General features: G+C 36.7%; 1 protein-coding gene across 1 annotated transcript in view; it reads left to right on the forward strand.

Annotated features, from left to right (window-relative positions):
• The window catches only part of LOC150098997 (uncharacterized), a 37,099-nt gene extending 18,739 nt beyond the window's left edge, over positions 1 to 18,360 (forward strand). The window contains exon 2 of the mRNA XM_090405790.1: positions 17,606 to 18,360. Within this exon, the coding sequence (XP_090261916.1) occupies positions 17,606 to 18,360 (755 nt within the window). The remainder of the gene's footprint in view (positions 1 to 17,605) is intronic.
• Positions 18,361 to 20,024: the final 1,664 nt, after the last annotated feature.

Here is a 20,024-nt window from a genome sequence, read left to right on the forward strand (position 1 = left end):
TGTCTTCAGGAGAAGGTAACAAGTTATAGATCTGGTTGATTGGTTTGTAGGTAGTAGCAAGTTTCTGTTTCTTCATAATTTTTGAAAGACGTTCGGAGATGCCTTTGACATAAGGTATGGGAATCCTACGGACTTGTTCTTGTCTAGGTTGATGTGTGGGGAAGTGACTGATGATTTTTTTGAGTTGTTTTAAGATTTTATCTATTTAGTATGACTGTAATTTTTGATTATTTCCAATTCCATACCTTATCTCAAAGGCATCTCCGAACGTCTTTCAAAAATTATGAAGAAATACAAACTTGCTACCACCTACAAACCAATAACCAGATCTATAACTTGTTACCTTCTCCTAAAGACAAACTCTCATCTCTGATGCTACCTGGCGTGTACGAGGTTCCGTGCTCCTGAAAATTGTCTTAATATGGACAGACAGGTAGATCTGTTCAGAAACGCATTTCGGAACATCAAGACCATCTTCGTCTTATCGAACTGCAGAAATCTGGCCCCCATAACACGGAGTTGAAAACCCAAACCAGAGGATCCATTGGGAAAAGAAAACTTCTACATAGATCTTTATATAAACGTGAACGAGTGAGAGAGTTAGAATGATTAGTCTTTTGCCACGGTATGACAGTGAAATGTTTAAAAGGAGGGCCATAATTGCGAATGACTTTATGCGTGGGTTATGTATGACGAGTGGTGTGGAATTTGTGGATGTGTAGAGTGAGTTGGATGGGCGAAAGGATCTATATAAGATGGGTGGCTTGCATTTGAATGGTTACGGTGTAAGGAGAAACTTGAGAAAGTGTTGCTGAATGTAATGGATGTGCAAATTCAGGGAAACTAGATTTATTAAGGGGGTGGGGTAGATATACAGTCCTTAGGGAGGCAGTTGAATGTATGAATGAATATAATATGCCTGAGCAAATAAGGACAACAAATCAGAGTGGGATAGTTAATATAAGGCATCAAAGTAGGGTTGGGGCTAATGGGGGTCTTAAATTCATGTACACTAATGCTAGGAGTATTAGGAACAAGAAGGAAGAGTTTTTGGCCATGGTTGGCACTTCCAGACCACAGGTTATTGGTATTAGTGAAACATGGCTGACTGTAGATGATATAGCTAGTGGGATTGAATGTGATGGGTATAGTGTGTTCAGGAATGACAGGGAGAATAAAATGGGGGGAGGAGTATTGTTGATGATAGCTGATGAGCTCCAGCCAAGGAGAATAGAAGTTGAATTGCAGGATAGAGAAAAGAGCACATTTGAGGCCATTTGGTGTGAGATTGAGGCTAGCAGAACTAAATATACAATTGGGTGCTGCTATAGACCAGGTGATGGAAAAGATGGTGGTGACAGTATGCACCAGCAAATAGAAGAAATGAGTGGAAGGAGGGTAATTATTATGGGAGATTTCAACTATGGTCGCATTGATTGGAGTGAGGAGAGGACACACGGGAGGAAGGAATTGGGTTTTATGCGGTTATTAAGGGATAACTATCTGCGACAGCATGTAATGGAAAATACTAGGGGTCAGAGAGTGCTTGACCTAGTAATTACATCTGAGGATTTGGCTGTAACAAATATGACCACATTGCCACCAATTGGTGAGAGTGATCATAGGGTCTTGACTTGGGAGGTGGCTAAAGGTGTGGAATTTTCAATTAAGACAGGGTACATGTGGAATTATCGGGCTGGAAAGTATGACAAGCTTAGGAGTTTGATTGGTTCAGTGCTATGGCATGTACAACTGCAAGGACTAGAAGTTGATAGTGCATGGGAGGCAGTTAAGAAGTGTTTGCATGAAGCAATGGCTGACTGTATACCTAGAGTCCGAATAATAAATCAAGTAGGGGTTAAATGGATGAATAACACCATTAAGCTTGAGCTGCAAAAAAAGAAACAACTATGGAGGGAATTTAAGGAGAAAGGTGACCGGCAGGCACATGAACGGTATAAAGCGCAGGCCAGAAGGGTAACGAGTGTTGTAAGAAAAGCAAAAAAGGATTACGAAAGAACATTGGCCATGCAGGCTAAAGAGAATCCTAAACAGTTTTTTAGCTATGTAGCAAGTAAAAGGAAAAATGTACATGGCAGAATGATTTTAAAGAATGCCGATGATAGGGAGCTAACTGAATCAGTTGAGATAGCTGAGTTACTGAGTGAGCAATTTGCAAGAATATATCATCCAGGTGGTGACATTGCAGAAACGAATAAACCGGTAGATTATACGGGAATTGTGGTGAATGAAGTGGAGGTGAGTAGTCTATTGCATAACCTCAATGTCAATACATCTGTGGGGTTGGATGGTATACCAGCTCGTGTAGTACGAGAAGCAGCTAATGAATTGTCAGTACCCTTGACCATTTTGTTTAATTTGAGTCTCGGGTCTGGGTTAGTCCCGAGCGGGTGGAAGGAGGGGAAAATAGTTCCACTGCATAAAGGTGGTTCCAAGACCGCTGTTGTAAATTACCGACCGATTAGCATATCAGGAATCATTGTCAAGGTCTTAGAGAAATTAGTCAAGAAAAGAATGCAGGATTGGATAGATGAAAATGGGATATTGTATGGGGACAACATGATTTTGTGAAGGGTAGATCATGCCTAAGTAACTTGCTCACGTTTTATAACACAGTGACAGCTGAACTGGATAGGGGTAATGGGTTTACAGTGATACTACTGGACCTTGCCAAAGCCTTTGACAGGATACCACACGGAACCCTAATCAGTAAACTGGAGCAGATGGGTATAGATATAGGGTTGGTGAGATGGATAGGAAGGTGGTTGAAGGAGAGATACCAGAGATTGGTTTATGCAGGAGTGGAGTCTAAAAGACGGCTGGTGACTAGTGGTGTGCCGCAGGGCTCTGTTCTTGGACCACTGCTTTTCAATTTGTTCATTAATGATATAGGAAAGGATTTGAGAGGAGTGTTCACTTGTTTGCTGATGATGCAAAGTTGGGTAGAGCAATTGTGAGTGCACAGGATGTCAAAATTTTACAGGATTTGAATAGTTTGGAGGACTGGACTAGGAAAAATGGATGTCAATTTAATGTGGAAAAGTGTAAAGTTATGCACTTTGGGGTGAAAAGAATAGCAGCAGTATATCGCATTGGTGGAACCGTACTCCAGGAGATTGATGAGGCCAGGGATTTGGGAGTGTTGGTGGATAGGGAATTGAAGTTTAGGGGGCACATTGCAAAAGTGACTAAATCAGCTCATCAAATCACCTGGCTTCTGAAAAATACTTTAACATGCAGAGACAAACAAGTTATTGTTTCTCTGTATCGAGCCTTGATAAGACCCCATCTGGACTACTGTGCCCAGTTATGGGCACCAGGGTTTCTTTGTGACGGGGAGGAGGTGGAGAGGATCCAGAGACAAGTGACCAAGATGGAAGGTCTGTGGAATGAACCTTATGAGAATAGGTTGAAGATTTGTGGGTTGCAGAGATTGGACGATAGGCGAAGGAGGGGTGATATGATTGAGACATTCAAATTACTGAAGAGTTTCTATAAGATTGATCCAGAAGATATTTTTGAAAATATGACTGGTGGTGGGAGGACTAGGGGCCACGCATGGAAGCTGGGCAAGAGCGTGGTTGACAAGGGAGTTAGAGCTAGGTTTTTCACTTGGAGAGTGGTGAATGAGTGGAATAAGCTTCCAAAGTGTGTTGTGGGTGCTACGACTGTGAATGAGTTCAAGACAAGGTATGATAGATACTGTGTGAATTTCCATTGTGTGAATGTCGAATAGTTGTTCTTGACATGATGTTAGGGTCTCCCTCGATGAGTCTGTCGACTCCTTGGAGTTGCCCGGAACAATAATAATGAACGTTCATATAAAGAAAGTGCTGACGACCTGCGTCACAGACCAAATCTAAACAGTAATGACGTTCTTGCTATCCCTCAAGTATGGGAAATTGTCATACAAAATTGTGTAAAATAATATTTTTTTATATATGTTATCTTATTTTAATGTAATCTATCCCCCCCCCCTCCAGATATATTTTAATTTAATTCTATAACACGTTACTGCATACATATTGAGATTCCATTGTAATCATGCGCTCTAACTGTTTGTGATTTCTAATATTGTTTGAATTAACTGTACTGACGATGTCCTATGATACTTAGGATAAAATATTTACTTATTAAAACTTATTACTGTGGTTATTACGTGTGTTTGTTTAGTCAGAGTATAGTGTAGTGGAAGCACTACTTGATTGATGAAGTAATAATTTTTGTATACATACGCAGAGTTTCCACAAACCAATAACGATATTTTAAATGCAATCTCAGATCAAGATCGCATCGATTCAACAAAAAGGCCATCTTAGAATCCTGATACGCTGTTCTGTTTTACCAGTGCGCATAGACCCACGAAGTATCACGTAGTCTTTCGAAACCAGATCCGACAGAATAGAGAAGCTAATCCTTATTCCTGTAATCTCCTGTGCCTGTATATTATGTATGTTTTTTGGGGGGATGAAAAACCCGCGTTTACGGGAGAAAAAAATAAAACTTTTACCTCCATATGAAATCAGCTAATTCACCTTCAGATGAAATTCTGATAAAGGTTCTTCGAGTGGTAGACAGGACTCAATGTATGTGTCTTTCTAACCAAAGGGCATCGTCGAAACTGACCAAGGTACGGATACTCGCCCAGACGTCCGTAGCTATCGGTTATACCTTTTTTTTTTCCTATGGGAATACGTAAAAGATTAATACCCATCAAAAGTGACCCCTACAAAAACGAAAATACAAAACAAGACGCTGTAGGAACAGTCACTCAGGAAATGTTGAAGTACTTATGGCAAGAGCTGAGTTACAGGATAGATGGATGCAGCATTACACAAGGTCACATCGGGCTAATTTGTTCCCCCCCCCCAAAAAAAAAAAATTTACATTCCAAATTGCCAGTCACAATATTTGTTACTTATTTTAAGCTTTTCACCAACCCATTGAGGTTATTTAGCTGGGAACTTCACGACCGCAACCGTCTTGAGGATAAGGTGGTCGGCCCTATGCCTCCCGGTGTGTCCTATGTCTGTAGATGCCTATGTTCACGAGCCAGTTTGTCTGTTCTGGGGGGGGGGACCCGAGTTTCCGTCCTCATCTTACTTTTTTCCAGTAAATATTGATATTAAAAATACAAAATACCAACATTCTTTAGAGACAAGTCGATGGGCACACTCACACGCACATCGGCATTTATATGGAAAATGATTTAAAACACTCCAGTTTTTATTTTAATGAAAATAAACCAAACCGCTATTAAATCTAACAAGAGTATACAATAAAGCATGTATTTTTTTTTTTTTAATTCAACACCCAAATTGCAAACACCGCAACATATATACCCTTGAACAGGGCCGACCTTCTCTATAAAGGAACCCGAGTGCAAGAAACCTTTTGGGGCCCTAAAATATTTTTCAAATGTAAAAATTAAAGGATTCGAAATAAACGTATTGTAAAACCTCTTACCTGCAAATGATTTTGGCACAATAAAACAAAAAAACACTTTCGAAATATAACAGGTTAACATAACATTTACTGAACACAAAACAAAAGTTTAAATTATACATTTTTGGTCGTTTTATAATAGAAATACAATTTTATTAATACAGACCAGTTTACAATAAAAACATTTATTCGAACCTACCAGTTTCGCCAGCAAACTGTCTGGCTTTTTCAAGGCATTACGGAAATATGAAAGTTAGTAAATGCAAATTAAAAGGAACATAAAAAACGTTGTAAACCAAACTAGTAGCTATGGTTACACGTTTCGCGTGACAGAGATGACTTATTGTTCTTATTCATTATCACGCATGCGTGTTTGTTGTAGACTTGTAATGTGATTACTGGCTAGCTGTAGTTCAGATTGATTGAGAGAGAGGATCAAGTTTTTCCACGAACTGTTTAGAATTGCACCCTGATTTCTGTTGAGGTTTCCGCCGGTTATTAATACTATTGTGGCTTCCTTAAATACACGATGCCTGTAGTCGTCATCGAGATATGGCATGGAGCTGTTTTGCCAATCTATCGTGTGGTTAGACGTGCAGAAATGATGTGCTAAGCCGGAAGAGATGCTTCTGTTGTGGTTTACATCACCAACATGTTCTTTTTGTTTAATTTCTAAACTTCGTGAAGTTTGTCCGATGTAGGCAAGACCACAGGAGCAGGGAATGTAATATACTCCTGGATATTTGTAGAACGGAACTTTATCTTTTGGAGATCCTAAAACTTGTCTGATGTTGGTTTGAAGACCACTCTGATGTTGTGGGCTCTTAGTATTCTTGCTATTTGATAAGAAATTGACTTCATGAAAGGTATCACTACTGCAGAAATGTGCTGACAGTGGGATTCTTCTTGTCTGGGGTTGTCATTGTATAGATATTTTTGATGATGTTTTAAGGATATCCATTTTGTGATAATGTGTTGGCTATTAGTGAGAGTTCATTCTGTGTATCCTCCTCTTCTGATATAAACTTTTTGGCTCTATGTTTCAACATGTGGATAATACTCAGTTTGTGTGTCTTGTGATGGTTTGAAGTATAATGAAGATATCTTCGTATCTGTGGGTTTTCTGTAAATGGATAATTTGACACTGTTAGGTTGTTTTTTTATCAAGATATCTAAAAAATGCAGTTGGTTGTTGTTTTCTACTTCCAGAGTGAATTTTATCTTGCTATGTATTGAGTTGATTTTATCCACAAACGATTTTAGGTTGTCTAAGCTGTCTTGCCATATGATGAATATATCATCCACATATCTCCACCATGTAGATGGTCTCGGAGAGATTGCAGAGAGAATTTCTTTTTCAAGTTTTTCCATGAAAAGGTCTGCACAAGATGGTGAGAGTGGGTTTCCCATTGCTAGGCCTTCTAATTGTTGGTATATGGTGTTGTTAACTTTGAAGAAATTAGAATGAAGGCAGTGTCTAAACATCTGTGTGATGTCTAGAGGAAAGAGGTCTTGGATGATGTTTATTACCTCTTCTACTGGAACATTGGTGAAAAGGGATACAACATCTAAACTGGCTAGCATGTCTGTTGGTGCAATCTTAATGGCTTGGAGTTTATTTACAAAATGTTGACTATTCTTGATATAGGATTCTGTTGATCTTATTTTATTATTTAATAAGTTTGCAAGATGCTTTGCCAAAAGGTAGGTTGGTGATGATCTTCCATCAACTATTGGACGGAGAGGTATATCCTGTTTATGTATTTTAGGTGTCCCATATAGTCTTGGAGTGATAGGATGTGAGGATTTTAGTGTTCTCTTCACTTCTTCTGGCCAATTGTTACAATTTTTGATTAGTTGGTTTGTTTCATTATGATTTTTTATTGTGGGGTCTCTGTCTAGGATTTTATAAGTTGAGGTGTCTGATAGTAATACGTTTAACTTATCATAATAATCTTTAGAGTTGAGGATGACTGTAGAATTTCCTTTATCAGCTTTTGTAATAATGATATCTTTATTTTTCTTCAAGTTGAGAATTGCCTTTCTATCATAAGGAGACGTGTTGAGAACAGGTTGTTTGGCTTTGGCTAGGATTATTGTACTTTTGAATCTAATAGTGTCGGCCACGTTTTTTGGTAGTGGATATAGGCCTTTTTCAATTCCACACATAAAATCCATTTTAGGAATGTGTTTGGGCCTAATCGCGAAATTAAAACCTTTTTTTGAGAATATCAGATTCATCTTTTGTGAGGCTATGATTTGATAAATTAAAAATCACTTTGTCATCCGGGAGGTTGTTTTGTGTCCGATATTTTTTCTTGTAAAGTTCATTGAATTTCTTAATTTGTGTCCTTATAAAGTTTGAAAGTCCGTAACGCCTTGAAAAAGCCAGACAGTTTGCTGGCAAAACTGGTAGGTTTTAATAAATGTTTTTATTGTAAACTGGTCTGTATTAATAAAATTGTATTTCCACAAAACAAAAGTATTAAATAATTAAAGTAAATAAATATTTAACACAAACAAAAGTAACCTGGCTCACCAACCAGCGCACAAAAACTATTTACAATTAATTATTGTTTAAACTAATAAAAAAAAATAAATAGGTTTACTATTTAGGGGCCTAGTTTTACTAATGCGTATATTGCTTAATATGTATTTATTTAAATATGCGATTTTTTTTTTTTTTTTTGCTATGTCATTACTCATTTCCGAAAAATTACAATTTTTGGCAATTTCCTTTTCGATGCTTAATATAACAAGTACATTCAAGCGTTCTTCGCACATACATGACCAAAGATAATTCTTTATCAATTTTAATTTGCTAAAAGAACACTCCTGCACTTGCTATAGTAACTGGTAACGTAAAGAAAATTTTCAATACAGTTAATATATTTGGAAATAGTTCATTATAACTATTATTTAATATATATTGCAATATGTCTTGCGCGTTATTTAAATTTTTTTTTGGTCCAAGATTAATTCTAGTAACAAATCAATTTCCTGGATTAAGTCTTCATTTACATCTTTACTATAATATTTTACAAAATCCCTTGAGCGGTTTTCTAGTTCATTTTTTCCTCATGTTTTTATATCAGTGATTAATTTAAAATAAGAAATAACATTGGGTATATTTTTAAATCTCTCACCTATTTGTACAATAACAGTATCAATCACAACGTTGAAAAAGCGACATCTAAATTCCTCTACCGGGTTTAGTAAAACTTCATCTTCTGCTAGTTCAGAAAATAATCTTTTTCTTTTTCGAATTCTTTTTTCAGGGAAGTCTTCGGAAATATTCAAGTTTCGTGCTATCATTTTTGCGTCGTCTAAAAATATGTTAAATTTTGATCTTAAATTTTGGATTTCATTTTTAATTTTATTCACTAAATTAAAAGCAGAGTCAAGAACAATTGTTTTTGCTTGAAATAGTTTGTTGATACTATTAATTTTTGACAATATTGTAAACCACACCGATAAGCTTAAAATAAATGGCATTTCTTGTAATGAATCTAGTAGACTTTTAGCTTCGGATACTGCTGTGTTATCGTTAATTGCACCAATAAATTCTTTTAAGGCATTATAAGTTTGTTCAAACTGTGTATACACTGCTTTGACTGCGTCTATTTTGGCTTCCCATCGAGCATCACATAATGGTTTAAGCGTAATATTTAAATGCTTTTGTATAATCTCCCACCTTTTTGTAGATGTAGAAAATACACAGTATAAACGTTGCAATATTCCGAAAAAAATTTTACACTATATACTACTGGAAGCAGCATCACAAATTATCAAATTAAAAGAATGTGATAAGCAAGGTACATAAATTGCATGAAGGTTTAAACTAATTATTCTAGATTGTACGCCTTTATATGTTCCCTTCATATTGCTACCGTTGTCGTATGCTTGCCCTCTACAATTCATAATATTTATCAAGCTCACCTATTCTTTTTGAAAGCGAATTTGCTAGTCCTTCACCAGTCACATCAGTTACTTCAATAAATCGTATAAATGACTCATTTATAATTAATTTTTTGTCTACAAAATTTACATATCTAATAATTATTGAAGTTTGTTCCTTGTGAGAAATATCAGGAGTACAATCCATTTGGGTACTGTAATATATGGATGCGTTTATATCGTCTTTAATTTTATTAAGGACTTCATTACCTAATGCAGCAATAATTTCCTCTTGAAATCTATGCGCCAAATGATGCACAATTCTTTTTTTCTTATTTTTAATTCTGTTTACATGATCCATTAGCACATGATCATATTTATTTAATAATTCTATTAAACTTAAAAAATTTCCATTATTCGGCGTTCCCATTGTTTCATGGGATTCTCGAAATGACAGATTATTACTTGCCAAACATAGAATTACATCTACAATTCTTTGGAATAGTAATTTTAGACGTTCCGTTTCTTTATTTATATTGATTTGTTCTGTCAACAGTCGCACATAAATTAAGCCTTTTTAGTAATTCTTGCCAAGCAATAAAAGAATTAAAGTGACCAACAGAAAGCTCATGATCTCGAATTACATATGACAGTTTTCTCCATTTATTAAAACCATATATAAATCGTGTTGATTGATCTTTTCCTCTTCTTTTGGAAAATAATACACAACAAAAGCAAGATACTGAGTCTTGAGCTTTTGAGTAAACTAACCAGCTGTGAAGCTGAGTTTCACTATTTGGCATTTTTTAAAAATAGTACGATGTAGAAAATACCTTCAACATTCTTAACGAATGCGTCTTGATGATGTTGTTTAGGTCCGGTTTTAACACAAAATAATCTAAATTTATCAGTTATAATATTTGGCCACAAACCTGGATCATTTATATTCACTTGATCACCATCGTTTTTATTATTTTCTTCGTTATTTGCTGTATCCAAAACGTTTCTATAATCAGACGCGTCTTTTTCGACGAATCCCACAGTTTCTACATTTTCGTTGAAAAGTTGTGTAGCTTGTTTGGAGTTTTCTTCTTCAGTTGAAGTTTAAATCGCAACTGCTGAAGTCGTAGCAATTTCGTTGTCGGATTTATTTTGTAGCCATGAAAACAAATCTACTTGTGACTTTTTGAGATTTTTGCTTTTCTTCTTTTTTCTTTTCTGCTGATTTCCTTTTTTGACACCCAGAGGGATACTTTCTTGGCATGGACATTATGGGTTAGGCTTTGCCTGTCGAATAAGTAAATAATATTAAATATTTTTATCCCATGAATTAACAAAAAGTTAAATATGTACATCCTTTTTACAATATTACAAAATTTTAGAAACACTCAAGGAATGTGTTTATTTTTTCCCCTTATCTATCACTATCAACTAAGTTGAAATTAACGTAGTTCAGATCTAATCACGTGCAAACAACACCTCATAATTCTGAATATTGATAATACATTTCACATAGCTTTAAAAATAACTTACCGTATTTAGTGGAATATAACTCGCACCCCTGATTTTACTTTGCGAAAAAAAGAAATTGAAAAGTTTCGCGTAACCTCGCACAGAAAAAAAAAAGTTTAATCACGTTCACCTCATGGCAATGGTGACTCGCTTTCCGTGGCAAACCACGCGCCTTCCATACTAGCCAATACGTCTGCAGACGCCAGTAAAAGCAGGTCGTTTTATTGTATCACTGAATAAGGTACAAACATTTGCAGTCTGTGTAATATATTTCTCAACAAATAGTGCATTTAGAGACAGCTGAGATAAAGGCACTAACTAATGAATCGCATGTCCCTTCCCCCCAAAAACTATGCTATTTAGCCACAAGCAAAACCATATGCTGCACTGGCAAACACTAAAAACTAGATGTGTGGGAGTCTGTCCCTCCAGCTCAAATGCAGAGCAACAATTAAAATCAACAGAAAGTGTTAAAATTCGTAAACGTGTTAAAGCTAGGAAATATATAGTGAATATTGTTATGGCACTTTCAGATATCGAATTTGGTTGAAGAGAATTAGCATTTCAACTCAAAAATTGTCTGCTGACTTTTATCTTTTCCTCGCGCGATCTTTTGTTAATACCGCACCAATCATATATGCACATATCTTTACTGGCCTAGTACCATAGCTGTCTGTTCATTAGTCATTCGTGAAGGATTGTTCATTAAGAATCTCAAGTCTTGTAAATTACTGCTAATTTTTGCTTGAAATAATGGGAAAGCAGATGGTGCTATTTGGGTAGGATGCACACAAGGAAACTGCTCTCTAGGCAGGAAATAGCAATTGCAATATATGCGGGGATTTTACGAAAAACACTGAAAACTTTAATTTCTGAAAATCAATATAAAGGAAATTTGCTTTTATATCTAATAAGTAAAACATATTAATTGACAATAAATACTTCCAATCCATATTTTAATGACTTACGATTTAATAAAATCCAAATACACTTTAGAAAACGGATACGTTCTTTACGAAACATGAAAAGATATATCAAATGATGGTAAAGGAGTCACGCCACGTCTGGATGCCTGACGAATGATGCAACAACTGAACTGGACGCAACTTGTACATCAGTATATCGCGGAGATATATCGATGGCTTGGAAATAGGAATTTTGTTTCTAATTTTCTTATTACTTATTATTATGAAACAGTTGGTAGAGTTTAATTAATTATTGTATTTTTATTTGGTATAGCTGTACTTAATAAAATTGTATTATATTAAGTTAAATGTGTCAGCGAAGATGTTTGAAATGTATTTTTTTATTTAATTATTTTTTAAGATGAGCCCTGGGTTGCGTGCCGGAAAAAAAAAAGTCATTGGCATGTTAAGGGTTGTCCACCCCTGCTCTAGACTAACCATATATAAAGAATATAATAAATATTTTTTCAACGGTTTCGATAACGAGCCAAATGATATAAATGTGTAGCAGATTAGAAAAAAACTAATGATGAATCAGGCATTTTAGGGTAAAAATGAAATCGTGTTTGTTAATTTTTATACACTGCATAAACGCATCAAAAGGGTTAAGCAAAAACCCTAATATAATAGAGAAACACAGAGATATTATTATTACCGGGAGCCCTAAAATCCTGTCGATGAAATCCCTTTAGTTATAAGCAAAATTAGAAGAAGAAAAAAATAATAAAAAATACGTTTCCACAAATGTGTACCGATTGTGCCCACTCGCTCGTGGGGCCCGGGTGCATTGCACCCACTACACCTCCTCCCCCAAGATGGCCGGCCCTGCCCTTGAATGCTTTCCACAAACATGTCAGGACAGTATCATGTGAAAACAGCCGGCTTTCATTCCTTGAAGAGTACAGGGAAGTACTTTTACCTGAACGCATAATTTGCAAATGTCACATCCGGCGTATGTTCATTCTAACTACGATTGATGTCGTGAACTGTTATTAACCTCCGACATTGAATATAAACCTCAGATAATAGCTGGAATGTGGATTCATGTAACAAGAAAAGAAGGCGTTCGCTTCTGACATGTTAAGTCTTGCAGGAAACGTATAGAGCAGGTAACTTTGTATATAAACTATATATTGTGTGAGATGTCGAGGGAGGTTGGAATTTGACTAAATCTAGTTGCGATCAATACTAATAACCGCTGTACGACTTATACGGGTCGTTGTAGGATGAATGATAGGGTCATTCACCGCCAATGTACGTTGAGCCCTTTTGTTGACACAAAAGAAGTTCCATTTCCAAGAAAGTGTAGGAGGATAGATAAGACCAAAAAAAAAAAAAAAAAAAATATGAGGTCTCGACTGGATCTTTATCCTTCCCTAAGTTCATATGTCAAGTTGATGTAGACCTCACTATTTACTGGTATCGAGTCACGGACCTTTTGCTCTGTAGGAAAAGATACACCTCCGCCACCCTCTCTCTCTATGTTTTCCGTGTAAAAGATTACACTTTCTTTCTACTTGATGTGCGCCTTGGTTTCCTTCTATATTTACTTCCATTAGTCGCAATGATGTATGTTTACAGACTCCTTCTCTTATTGGATAAGACTAATCATAATATTATTTAGGAACAAGTGTAGGCGATAATTCTTTGTGTCTTTCAGTCTTTTCTTTCGCCCTCAAAGGCGAAAAAAAAGCACTGTATGAGTGATAGCATTATCAAAACTTAAGGAAAACCCTCTAAGAGATTAACCAAAAGAAGGAGGGGAAAAGGGTGATAGTATTATCAGAATTTAAGAATCTCTAAGAACCGGAACCGGAAGAAGAAAAAAAAAGTGTTTCGTATCTTCTTGCCAACGACGTGGGAGTGAGTTTAGAAGATTGCGAATGCCAACTGATTTTCGTAAATGAACCCAAAAAAAGACTTATTATTTGTAATGTTATGCTCAGTCTAACGAAATAGCAATGTACTTCGTACTGTATATATCAATATCCAGTGAAATCAATGAATACCGACTGGTATGTGGATGAAAAGCAGGATAAAAACAGTGGAGAAAGGACATCGCTAATAGAAAATAATTTACGATAAATGTAGTTAAAATACTTAATGGTTTCCATGTGTTATTTCTCCTTGTATGGATAAATTATTCATAATATATCAAAAGAGTTATTTTTTTTAAATTTTTTAATGATAATTCCACCCAGGAAAGACTGGTCCAGCATATATTACGATTCTTAAACCCTTCTCTAGAGACCAAAGAAAAATCATCTGCCACTTAAAGGTTTTCAAACGCCCACGACGCAGTGGGAAATGAATCCACGCCCTCTTGGTGGAGAGATTAAGGGTTATTCACTCAGCCAACCAGACCAGCAAGTACTGTTGTACTTCATTTTCTCCCATATTCTTTCTTTCCTGTTTTGCACTTATGGATAGATCATAGAAACGAAATCCGATGAAAAGAATGGCTAATGTTTATTCCTGTAGTACCATGTCTGTAAATGACGTGTGTTCTTTGGCTAGTTTGCCTGTTTTGCGGTATGAGACCGGCTAACTCACCTTCAATTGAAAAGTCTCGATAAAGGTTCCTCGCGTTATGGACCGGATTCGAACCTAGGTCTTTCCTAGTACTTTTTTTTTTTTTTTTGCAATTCAAAATAGTAAATATCAATAACATCAAAACTTGAATTACTGTAGAAAAGAAAGCAACTAAAATACCCATCTCGCAATCGAGTTTTTCTTTTACAGTTCTTTTCTTTGACAAACTTTACTAACTTGTTTCCATATTGAATCAGTTGTTCTTTGTTTATTTATAGATTAGTTCCAAACCATCCACCAAACTCCAAAATTTCGTCTTGCTAAGCCTAACGTTTAGATTCATAAGCCAAACATTGGTTTGGGATGCGAGCTACGCAATAACACGTCAGTATGTACTAATGTTATATTATAAGTACTCTTAAGATGGAAAATCGAAAATCTTCCCCCCCCCCTCCATCATTTTTTTTTTCTCTCGCTGAGAATGTCCATCACAATCCTTCATGTTGATTCCTTTACTTACCGTTTTCTTTACCCTACACACGTGTCTGTATCCACAGCGGCACAAAATCATAAAAGTGAAGCAAGCAAGCCATAATGCTCTTATAACCGACTTCAGGTCACATTCACCACGGGGTCGAAACGACAGGTTTTGTTTACTTCGTAATAAGTGATGCTCGTTGTCCACCATTGAGTGCAATGCTCTCTGCAGCCTCAGGGATTCTTAGCAGCTGGAATGGGTTTGAAGCATTAAAGCCTGCAGGGAAGTGGGGAGGGGGGGGGAAAGGGTTGGTAGTAGCAGCAACAAACTCGACATTCTGCACAGAATTATGGATATCTCGGTAGCCGTGACTCACGGAGGGATGAATGCAACTTAAATAAGCGAAACTTAAATCGTGAAACTTCTCATTTATCGGAACAAATCGCGATTAACTCTTTTCTCTTCTCGAGCCTTAACTTCTTACAGCGTCAGAACGTTTTTTGGTTGCGCTCTGCTAAAAAGCGAGCGCGATAAGGTAGTGACAACCGGAGTTCTGCAAGCTGTTAGAGGGCGCTTATTATGTGAAAATCGAGTATCGTGGAGAATATAATCTCGAAAAGAGGGCGCACGCTTTATTTTTAACAATGAAATCCAAATACCACGTGATCGATTGTTGATCTTCAAAAGAGAACAGTTGGTAGTAATTAACATAACGAGACGTGAATTTTGATTAGAAAATTATAAAGATTTGCTTGTTTTGAAAATAAACACTTGTCTGATAACAGAAATAAATGATTCATATTAAGAATAATATGGAAATCACATTACGTATTATAAATATATCTTATGTAATAAACGACGTAGGGGGAAGTGAGGGATATACAAATATTACGTAAGAGTTTTAATAATTTTTTTTTTATTAATATAATTTACTACAATTTTTTACTTTTTTTTAGCGTCATCAGCTCATTGAAGTTTCAGGATACTGTGACTTGTATAGTACTATTATTTTTGCTCTCTTGTGTGGTATATTATTTTTTTTTACAGTGCTCTCGAGACCTACAAATGACACAACTTGGATTTCTGACTCCCCGCCTCAACAAGCTTTCTTTAGGACCTTTTTAAGACCTTGAAAAGTTTGTTTGGTCCTTAAGTGATAAAAAGACCAAAAGATCAAATAAAAGGATAAAAGGAGCATGTTGGGTTAACATTGCTTCATCCATCATCCCTCTACATGTAAATTTTCGCAGTACATATACAAATAGTGTTCCTTTTGCTATTTAACTGAAAATTCACAATACTTTTATTCGGATTCTTTAAAGCTGGGAGAATCACGTTTATCGCATCCAGTGTCATGTATACTGAGTATACATGACATTAGAGGTGCGTGAAGCACTATTCATTCGAAGTTGCATATCGACATGGGAAAAGGACGTGATATTATGGATTTCGAGCAAGACAAGATTTTAGGGGTACTAGTAATTGAAGGGTAGCAGCATCGAGAAAACTCAATATTGTAAGCTGTTCGTGGAGTGCTGGAGTTAAGGTGTTCCAAGAATGGAAGAATACTGAATAGAACAGCAGTCTCGGGTCAACAGTGGATGCCCACATCGCATTCATATCGGTGATGAACTCAGGTTGTCCTGCTTTGGATTGTTGAAAACTGAAAAATAAAAATAAAGTTGTCTTTCCGGGTGAATTGCGTAGTCCCACCGACTAGGCAAAAATTGGGGAAGAAGAATCACTCCGATGTCATCGTCCAGAAGAAAGAGGCAGCAACGTTATGTATAGAGGGGATGATTTTGTGGGAATTTCTTGGAGTCTTAATACTTGTAAACAGTACAATGAATGATACAAAGTGCTTATCTACTGTGGCTCGTTAGGTGTGTTCCGGCAGGATAATGAGCTACGGCACATTGCCGGTAGAATTCGTGAATGGTTCGCCGAACACAACGGCCACTCCCAAGTGGTCGCCGAACTTGAATCCCATGCAACAACTCGATCCACGTAACCCCAAAGCAGTCCTGACGATGGCACAGCATATTCCCTGCGATGTTTAAAGGCCATACTGAGTCTATGCCGCATGACTCTTACAGAGTGTATGTCCCGGTAGTTCTAGCAGGATTAGTGGGAAACATTTCGCAGCTAATATGTAAAATTCTTGGTCACATGCATTACCACGTGTTCAAGGTAACTGTTTAAGAATGCTGATGGTCAGTAATTGTCAATAATTTTCATCGCAATTGGGGAAAAAAGGATCTTTCGGAGTTCGATAAAGGGTTTATTGTGGGTGCCTGTCTGGCTGGAGCCACTTTGAAAACAGCAGAGCTGAATGGTTTCTCACCGAGATATCTCGGGTGTTTAATTAGTGGGAAAATGACCCACTGTGCTTGTCTAAGAAGTTTAATTGTGGTCCTAAGATAGTCTGTGAAGAATGAGATCGCGGTCGTCTGAAAAGGCTTGTACGGACAACAGAACTTCCTGTGTGCAACAACTGACCGAAGCATTTAATGAAGGCTGTTCCCGTATATCAACTAACTATGCGCAGGGAATCGAAGAGGATCGGTATTGGCAGGCCCCGAAGACGATCCAATTAGGGTAACAAATAAAAGTGTCTAATTCAGTGGCCCGTATGTGTAGTACTGTCATAATAGGGAGCAATTAAATCTATAGTGTGACTGTATTTAGTTTGCTGTATATTTATGCATCTTCTTACTATGATGTTCACTTATTTTTGCTTTTTTTCCTTTCTTAGGGTGTTATCTCGTCACGTGCATCCAGCCTCGACAGCCCACTTCACCGACTGACACAAACTCGGAGCAGGAACACTTCCCTGTCATCGCACCTCACCTGTATCTACAGTATTTGGACCTGACGGACTGTCAGGAGGTGGATGACCTCGGGATAAAAGTAATAGTTCGCAACTGTGCCCAGTTGACACATCTCTACCTGCGGCGCTGTGTACAACTGACGGACTCGGCTATCAAGTTCATCGCCAGTTACTGCATGATGTTGCGTGAACTGAGTGTAAGCGACTGTATTCAGGTGACCGACTTCGGAATGTATGAACTCGCCCACCTCGGGCCGAACCTACGCTACCTCAGTGTGGCGAAGTGCGATCAGGTGTCCGACGCGGGAATCAAACAGATAGCTCGGCACTGTTACAAACTAAGATATCTGAACGTTCGCGGATGTGAAGCCGTGTCGGACCACAGTATGGAGGTGCTGGCTCATAGCTGTCCTCGCCTAAGAGCACTAGACATCGGAAAGTGTGACGTCACAGACCAAGGACTTCGGTTGTTATCGGAACACTGCCCAAACCTGAAGAAACTTAGTGTGAAATCATGTGACATGGTAACTGACCAGGGCATTCAGTGTATAGCATATTATTGTAGAGGTCTCCAACAGTTGAATATACAGGACTGTTCAATCACAGTAGAAGGGTATAGGACTGTTAAAAAATACTGCAAACGTTGTATTATAGAACACACAAATCCAGGATTTTTTTAATATTATTGTAATCATAGATAATTGATGTACATTATTTCGGTGTTTTATTAGGTTTCAATTAACTAGAAATTATTTAAAATATTGGTTGCTTTGTGCAAGTTATGTAAAATAGCCTTCCCAAATGTCGGTTGAAATGAAATATTTTTAACTCTTATATTGTTCCTTTAATAATATTTAATTAAATACTTGTGATTTCACAGATCGACTAGTTTAAAGTATTTACTAAAGTAAATCGTCAAAATGAATTATTTAGCTCATGAAAAAAAAATTATTCATCATTAAAAGCATAATATTTAGTTTAATTAGTTCGCAAGCGTTGGGTTTTGTCTCTTGATCTTAACATGGCTACAGTAGACACAACCTGGCCAACGAAAAGGACAATAATCCTATGCATATACAGAGAATCTATAATAAAAACGTATATTTATTTAGTGTTCTGTTGTAGAAAATATCAGTGAAAATTAGGAAATATGTAATGCATTAGTTAAAATAACGGTCGTCAAACGTTACAGGTAATCTATATGCTTTCCTTACCCTGATTTTCTGTTTTTTAGATGCTGATTTGTAACATGAAAAATCTCAGCATACAAGATAAAAAAAAAAGAAAAACAAAGGTCTTAGAAGCATTGCAAACTTTAAAAATACGAGTTCTTCATCTCAGAAATACTAATGACGTATTACTACTCATTTTCTGAGCGATAATGAGTTATTCAATCAGTTATTATGACAATGATCTCATTGTCATAATGAATGACAATGAGATCATTGTCATTCAGAAAATGAAAAGCTAAATCATCACAGTTTGTACCTGAGAATAAAAGTATACTTCAGTATGTTGCTCTTCTCATATTCTGACTCACACATGGATTCGATGAATTATAAATTATCCGATAATAAACTAAATAGACATTAGCAGATAATTATGTAAAGAACCATTTTAAATAATTCTGAACTTTTGCTTTTTCATATTCCGTGCCATATTTCCACAATAGGCAACTGCCTACAATGCCAAATATCCAAATTTTCATTCACACAATAATTTTTAATTTAATATCATTTTAAATGGTCATGATTATGTAATAAACGCTAAAATAATCAAATTTGTTGCGTGTATGTCTAAATAATGCCGAATAAGCAGAAATAGTTCTCTAACACTTAAGTATAATTTTAGAAATCGCGGTGAGATTAGCTCTGGTAATCACTTGCCGGACCAATTCATCATACCGCAAACATATAATGCCTCCCACGCTACCTCAGAAAATATTACTTTTTTTAACAATGGTTTTTACATGAATTAATCCTCTCTCTTTCGCGAGCATGCCATCTCCACACAGTCTCTTAGCGATGGCAAAAGCGTATAGAGTATGCACTTTTGCCGAGGCTCTATTCTGATTATGTAAAAGTCATTACTGCGATGTCGAAGCTCACGAACAGCTTCTTTCAGCTCCTCGTTATCCCTAAAATGGAATCCTCGAAGTGTATCCCTTCACAGCGTAAAACAGGCGGTCAGAAGTTGCTAAATCCAGTCTATGAGCAGATGGAGAAGATCAATCCAGCCACGTTGCATCCTTTGAAAGCAGACTAGTGAAAGATCGGACATTATTATGGAGTAGGAAAATCACATTAATGTTACTGGTGGGTCGACTTCTATGGATGCGTTTTCT

Source organism: Typopeltis vanoorti, chromosome 15, assembly GCF_054136105.1.
Source record: "Typopeltis vanoorti isolate ZY-2024b chromosome 15, IOZ_Tvanoo_1.0, whole genome shotgun sequence".
NCBI classification, from domain to species: Eukaryota; Metazoa; Arthropoda; class Arachnida; order Uropygi; family Thelyphonidae; genus Typopeltis; species Typopeltis vanoorti.